Genomic DNA, 7,704 nt, shown 5'->3' with positions numbered 1-7,704 from the left:
CAATATTTCGTTATAAATCACGAAGTATTGGCATTTGGGAAAACAAATTTGGTTTCAGTGTATTGATTGTTATGTCATGTGATGCGGAAGCGGATCCTCTAACTTGGCTCCAAAATTATGAGTGTGCAGTTCGTGTTGTATCCGCAGTTGAACTAGTCCGACGGCTCTTATTTTGCTTGCTGTGCTCATCGCTGAAGCATACCTGGCCGGCCCATCTCAGCTCTGTACAACCACGCGATGTTTTGTTGCCCAAGTTTTTTTTTTAATAAAAGGTATCGCAGAATATAGCATTACAATTCTTATTTATCCTGTTATGTTCTTCCTTTCTTCGTTGTAAAAGAAGTAGTCAACTGAAGATCCAATTTTTACCATAGACCAATTTCTGTGTGGTGAAGTAAGGAAGAAAAGACTAATAGAAAGCATTATGGATAACATAAGACTACTCATGCTTGTTATTTGTGATACCTTCAATATTGCTGGTTCATATTACTGAAGATTTTTGCCCTGCAGAATTATTTTAGTTTTTTATTTTTTAAAAAACTAGTTATTTTAGTTCTGGAGCTTGTATTCCAATGCAGCGCCTTTGTTTTTGTCAATCATATGGTCTGGTCACAGTTGCTATTGTTTACAGTGCTGTAGCTAATACTTTGAACATAATAGAGTTGTGCGAAACTCACCACTTTTTTTGTGCTTTTCGAATGGACTTTCACTTTTGAAGAGTAGTTATGTATTCAGTTTTGTGGTTAAATTGAAGTTCACTCGTCTCTGCTAGTACCCTTACTTTACATGTAAGGAATAAGTTCACCTTGACTTGTCGACGAATCCGATTTTCGTCCTTTAACCGAAAAATCAGATGCGACAGGTCCTTCAACTATCAAAACCGGTGCAATATAGATCCCACAGTGGTTTGGATGACGGTTTTAGCTGACATGACACCTACATGGTCAATTTGACTCAGTCTTTATCGGACGTGGCACATGAAATAAAATTTAATAATTTTAAAAATAAAACAAAATATATGGGTCCACAAATCAGTCAAATAATAAAATTTAAAAATAGTGGGCCCACTACCTCCCCCCCGTCCCCTCTCTTCTCCCTCTCCTCCCCTTCTCCAGCTCTCCTTCTCCCCTCCTCCCATCGTGGAGTACACGACGGCGTGGCCCGCGACACCGGGGGAGGATGGCGGCGTGGCCTGCGGCAGAGGAGGAGGATGGCGGCATGCCCTCGGCGGCAGAGGATGACGGCGCCGTAGCCCACAACGGCAGAGAATGAAGGCGACGTGGACGCAGCTGCCGTCCTCGCCGGCGGAGGGCACGCCGAAGATTACGTAGCTGCTGTCCTTGCCGGCAGAGGACGCGCCGAGGATAATGCAGCTGCCAAGTGTGGACCCGAAGTCCGCCTTCCATTTGAGCAGAACACATTCTCCCATGCTGATCTCACCGGCAAGGAGCTTGATCTGCAGGTGGAGGGTACGGATGTCGCGAGGACGGAGGCGGAGTTGGCTGGGCAGAGTATCTGGCCAAGCGCCTGGATAGGCTTGACGATGCCACCGAGCACGATGTGTGCGATCTAGGAGAAGACTGTTGAAGATGACGAGTAGAAGTGGGTCGGGGAGGCGGTCGAAGTGGTCATCGCCATCGCCGATGGCGGAGGAGAGAGAGCCATCCGTGGTCTTCGCTGGCGTCTCACCGCCAGTGCGGGACCTGCCAGATCTTCGCCGAAAAGACGTGGTTACGTGCAGGGAGGCATAGCCGCGCAGGTGGAGACGCGGGGACGCCGCCAGCAAGGACGGGTTCCTGTCCTCCCTAGTGCCGGCAGCCCCACCGGCCTCCCCGTCTCATCCTATGCGCTTGCCGGTGTGGAGAGAGGAGAGAGCGTCGGTAGAGTGAGAAGACAGAGGTTGGGAGGAAGTGGGACCCACTGACATGTGGGTTCCACTATTTTCGTTTGACTGACATATGAGCTCCACCTTTTTTTAATTTTTTGGTTTCCAATTTTTATTTTTTATTTTATTGGGATCAAATTGCCACGTAGGCACCACGTCAATGCCACGTAAGACAAACACCTAGTCAAACGATCCATGTAAGTGCCATGTCAGTTAAAACTGGGGTCAAATACTGCCGAGGAGATCCTCGGCAGTATCCGGTTTTGTGGATTGAGGATGAAATTCAGACTGTTCGATAAATTGAGAGATGTAATGTGAACTTATACCTTGCAGCAAAAGACCATCGTGAGTTGATGGGCCGCCTTGGCCTGCTAGGGCAATCAGCAAGGCATGTAAATAAGAGCCGTCGGATTGGCCCAACGGATGATACTACCCAACTGTACGGATCAGCTTCCTGTGATGCCTTCGTGGCCCACGTAAACGTCACGCTCACGTCTCCTTTACTCACCAAGTGCGAGTCGGAGTCCGAATCCAAAATAAAGAAAGGGTCCGAGTCGGAATCGGCGTCGTGGCCGTCCGATGCGTATAAATCGACGCCTCCATCTCCTCCTCTCTTCCGATCCCCATTCATCGCTTCGCTGATTCGCTCTCCTCCTCCTCTGCTTGACTGCTTCCGATTCCGAATCATGGCGGCGCCTGCACCCGCACCTGCACCACCGGCTTTCCGCAAGCGCGCGGCGGCGCCGGACGACGAACCGACCGCCACCGGATCCACTACTCCCGCGGCGGCGGCCGGCGCCAAGAGGCCGCGGAGGTACGCGCTGGCGAGCGTCGACGACTACGAGCAGCTCGACGTCGTCGGCGAGGGCGCCTCTGGCGTCGTCATCATGGCGCGCCACCGCCGCACCGGCAGCAAGGTCGCGCTCAAGCACCTCCCCCACGGCGCCCGCGACTTCGACGCCGTCAGGGTCGAGGCCGCCTGCCAGCACGCGTGCACCGGCCACCCCAACATCGTCCAGATCAAGGACGTCGTCGCCGACGCCAAGTCCGGGGACGTCTTCCTCGTCATGGAGTTCGTCGGAGGCAGCCTCCGCGACGAGCTACCGAGGGCCCGGCCGGAGAAGCAAGTCCGCTTCATGATGCGGCAGCTCATCGGCGCCGCCAAGAAGATGCACGCCTCGCACGTCATCCACCGGGACATCAAGCCGGAGAACATCCTCAACAGCTTCGGCGACCTCAAGGTCTGTGACTTCGGCTCAGCGACGTTCGTCAACCCCGCCGGGAAGCCATACAAGGAGTGTTTGGTCGGCACCTTGCCCTACACCTCGCCGGAGCAGCTCGCCGGCAACCACTGCTACGGCCCGGGCGTCGACATGTGGGCGCTGGGCTGCATCATGGGCGAGCTGCTCACCGGCGCGCCGCTGTTCGGAGGCGACATGACGGAGAAGGAGCTGCTCGCCGACCTGTCCGCCAACCTGGAAGACCAACTCAACGAGCTCTTCTTTGATGTCCTGCCGGAGCTGTCGCCGGCGGCACGCGAGGTCCTCTCCGGGCTGCTGGCGTTCGACCCTGAGAAGAGAATGACAGCGGCGGAGGCGCTGGAGCACCGGTGGTTCGCCGAGGAGCCCAAGAAAGCAAACTTCGCCGGCTTCGCGCCTCTGTTTGGTTAGATTGGGAGGACTGAAGAAGGCAGACAAGTCTGTAGTCTGTCAGTCAATCTGTAACTTAGCACTGATGATGTTGATTGGTAGTCTTGTGTTAGGCCTGATCATTCATCATTGTCAGTCACTGTTGATTGATGCAGTCGATGTAATTTTATTCTCTGGTTGTCAATGTAACCATGCTTATGTAAATCCTATTCACTTTGTACATAACAATTCAAGGCCTTGTTTGTTCAATAAAATCATCAGCTTGTTGAATTCTGGTTCAAGAGTGCTTGTTTGTTGTGGCTGTGTACAGCCATGTTTGTCTAGAGGCCGGAGTTTATTCCCATTATCTAAAAAAATGAGTGTTTTTTTTGTTAATCTTCAGGAAAAGGGATTAGTTTTGTAGTTTGTGAAAAGCATATACTAGGAAGAATAAACAAGAACAGAGTCTGCTGTACTTGTTAGCAGATCACTGTCATTATTGAACAGCAGGAAAAGAGGATCACCTTCATGTAAGTATTCAGTCAACAAATGTCTAAGATGTCAATAAGGCTGGAGTTGTGCCAGTTGAGTATGTGAGTCAGTGAGCGTGTGGGTGTTCCTAGTTCTGAACTTCTGAATCTAATAGTAGCCTTCAACAGGTGTTTTGGTTGACATAATACTATAATCCAAAGGGGAAAAGTTTGATAAACATCACTTGTTATATCTAGTCCTTTTTGTCTGTCAAAATATGAAAAAAGTTTTGTTTTTACTCTGAACGGGAGCATCTATAATACATAACATTCAGTCAGTGGTTAGTGACAAGTTTGTTTTCACTGTTACTTGATTGAGCTGTACACCTACCAAGAAAAGGAGCATCATGTTCATTAAAGAAAACCATTACAGACTGAATTTGCAGGCTATATTTACAGCTGGTGTATATATAGTTACAGTATTTTCAGGTTTCAGTTACAGCAGAGAGGAGGTTCACAAATCACAAGGAGTTAGCTGAATATAGTAGTTGGGGTTCAGACTATTTTAACATATATTCTGAACTTTTAGGCCCCATTTGATTCGGTTGAAATCCCGGGCAAATGGGCAACGATTTTACTGCAATATTTCCACCCTATACTCATCGATCAGCCGGGATTGAGAATCATACAAATGAAGTCAGTGACTCAGGGTAAACTGGAGCTGAGCTAGTAATTATGTGCTATTCTTGTAGTAAAATAAATATCTTCCTTCTGAATTTGTGTGCTTGCTCTTTCAGCCATAGTAGCTCTGGTAAATAACTGATGCAGGTACTTGCAGAAAACCCTATGAGAATTGTAAAATAACAAGACAAAATATTAAAATTAACTCCTGCACAGTCAAAAATAATTGTGCTGACAACAATCTCTTCACTTGATTACTCCTGGTTTTCACTAATTTTCTTGACAAAGAACAACTATTTTCCTTTTTCAGATCCGAGGGTGTTTTTCCATAGTTATTTCTTACATGTGCTTGATTTTAGTCACCCTCATGACATGCAAAGCTGTGTAATCTTTGTGTCTGTCTTGCAAGAACTTATGAAGAAAAAGACCTGCTTTTATGCATAGCAGTATAACTAATTGTCCTAAGAGACAGCTCTTCATCCTGAGCCTTTTGAAATTGTTGCAACCTTTTGTCCCTCTGTGTCACTGAAATAGAGGTCTGTATCCCTACAAATATGAATGACTGTACAAAAATTTGGAAAGAAGCACAGGCCTGAAACTGGACAGTTCCCAACTGAAGCCCAGGCTTTATTGATTCTTTGAAAAACTCATTTTTGTTTCATGTAATACTCCATAAGGGAAACCGTTTATGTATGATTAGCTGAATACATCGTATCAGGCAATAAATTCAATTGTTTTTTCAGGGAAAAAGGCTATTCTTTTGGAGAGGTGTGCCTAGAAGGAAAGATCATCTAATTAATTGGCAAGGTGATATGCATCCCTGAAAATCATGGTTATTTAGCAGTACAATATTTTGAAACTTGTAGTTCTATTGTGAGAAAGGGTTATATCAAGAAGTTATCAAGTCTTTGGGAGAATCTTTTTTTATTGAAGTGAAGCACAAACCAAGCAGCTACAAGACTCATCAGTTCCTTCAGATTTTTTTTTATTTTTTTTCAGACTTCAGATTATTTGGAGTGATGCACTATGAAAAAGAATATGAACGACCACCCTCAATGTAAGTGTACTGTCTCCATTTAAATTTATTAATTTTTTTCACCACATTGTTGCTGAAGTTTTAGATGTCAGGATATTCAAGATGCTGCAAACGGAAAGCAGTAGTGTGTCACGATGATGTTATCAGAATACAATAGGATTTGGAGTAATTGAGTTGTTTCTGTTTCGGAGACAGTACGTGCAGGAGTCTGAAACTCTGAATCAAACTAAAGCATGCGATTCATGTTTTTCATGACTATGAATTCTTTTCCATCCACAAAAAAATGAACAAACAATCATCCAATTTTTTATTTTAAAAAAAGAACGATTAGACAGACGTACATGCAGGAGAGCTAGCCATGACTGAATCTGAATTGACTAATCATGAACTGCTGTCTTACTTAGTCTCTGTTCTGCATAATGTATATAAATATAAACCCTCTTGAGGATCACAAACCATCAACCACACTACCAAGTAATCAGCAAACTACTCATCTCGAAATCCATTTACTCTTAATCTTCTCTTCGCATCATCATCATCATCATCTCCTGTATACACATGGCATCTTCAGGAGCGCATGCCTTTGTGCTTTTCTTGTTCATGTTCGCCGCCGTTCTCTCGCCGGCGGCGCGCAGGGAGGCGGCGGCGGAGGCGATGCACGCGGCGAACGCACGCCGACGTCGGAGCTCCGGCCGGCCGGACGGCAAGACGATCGACCAGGGGATTGGATACATCTTGATGGCTCTTGCACTTGTTCTCACCTATGTTCTTCACTGACAACGACCCATTTTTTTTGTTGGTGTTATCACTGCTTACTGGGGATTTGTTGTACTCACTCTGGAAAGGATCAACAAGGTGTTGTGTGGGCCAGTGTGGCCAATATATGAGAGAAACCATCTTAGCCTCCCTCTGTCTCAAAAAGACTTAATTCTTGGGTTTCCATGTCATCGTCCGTCTTATATGAAATTTTTTTACGATTAGTATTTTTATTATTGTTAGATGATAAAACATGAATAATATTTTATGTATGACTTATCTTTTAAAATTTTTTTATATTTTTTTCAAATAAGACAGACGGCCAAACGTTAGACACGGAAACCCATAATTTAAGTTTTTTTTGGACAGAGGGAGGTTAACAAGACAATATATAAAATTTATTCAAATTCAGTCGAAGATGTTAACTTTTAAAATAAATTCGTGCAATAAACCATCGATATTCTTGAAATTCCCGAAATTCTGGTGACCAACGAAGTTTCCGAAATTTTGGTATTTACGAAAGTGCAGATCCTTAGCATGGCTACTTCATCAAGTATCAGTGTTTAAGATCAGCACCCTTTGCATCCTACATGATTAGAAATGACAGTTTTTTTTAAAGTTATCTAAATCCAGTGTAGTGATGGTATCAATTGCAAGTTAATTTCGCACTTGACATAGGCATCGTTGGATCTTTCATTCGATGGTCCAGATCTTGCGCAGTGACTATTCATAAAGAAAGGTGAGTTAGTAAGTAGTAACATGTACTAAAGCAGGTTAGCGGTTAGCGATTAGAGCAGATCTTGCAAAGTGACTATATTCATAATGGAACGAACCAAGGACTGGTTTTTCACCGGGAAAAATAAATGTGGAAACCGAACCTATCCTATTTCTATTTTTTTCTATTTCTATTATATTTTCTGTTTCTATTATTTTTACTGTGGGCTCCGGCAAAGTAAAAAAAAAATTGCACGGAAAAATGAAAATTAGTAAATTAGAACATGGAAACCGACACAATCCTATGCATATTATTTTTCTATTTCTATTGTTTTTCTGTTTCTATTATTTTTTCTGGGCTCCGGTAAAGGTAAAAGAAACTACTGCATGGATAAAAAAGGAAATTAATAAAGAAAAAAATGGACTATGGCACTATGCAAAGTGAGAGAAACATGAATCCAAAAATATAGTGAACTCATATTTGATATATGGATGGTAATGTTTATCGACAGTCTCATCTTTCAACTTGGCATT

General features: G+C 44.5%; 1 protein-coding gene across 1 annotated transcript; it reads left to right on the top strand.

Moving 5' to 3' along the window:
* The first annotated feature begins 2,571 nt into the window (after positions 1 to 2,571).
* LOC127753291 (putative cyclin-dependent kinase F-2) lies at positions 2,572 to 3,766 on the top strand. Its single transcript, XM_052278772.1, has one exon. The coding sequence runs from the start codon at positions 2,572 to 2,574 to the stop codon at positions 3,553 to 3,555; it is 984 nt and encodes a 327-aa protein (XP_052134732.1). The 3' UTR covers positions 3,556 to 3,766.
* The last annotated feature ends 3,938 nt before the right edge of the window (positions 3,767 to 7,704 follow it).

The sequence above is a fragment of the Oryza glaberrima genome, chromosome 10 (genome assembly GCF_000147395.1).
Source record: "Oryza glaberrima chromosome 10, OglaRS2, whole genome shotgun sequence".
Lineage (NCBI taxonomy): Eukaryota > Viridiplantae > Streptophyta > Magnoliopsida > Poales > Poaceae > Oryza > Oryza glaberrima.
The sequence above is the reverse complement of the archived record's forward strand: the minus strand, read 5'-3'. Positions and strand labels throughout refer to the sequence as shown.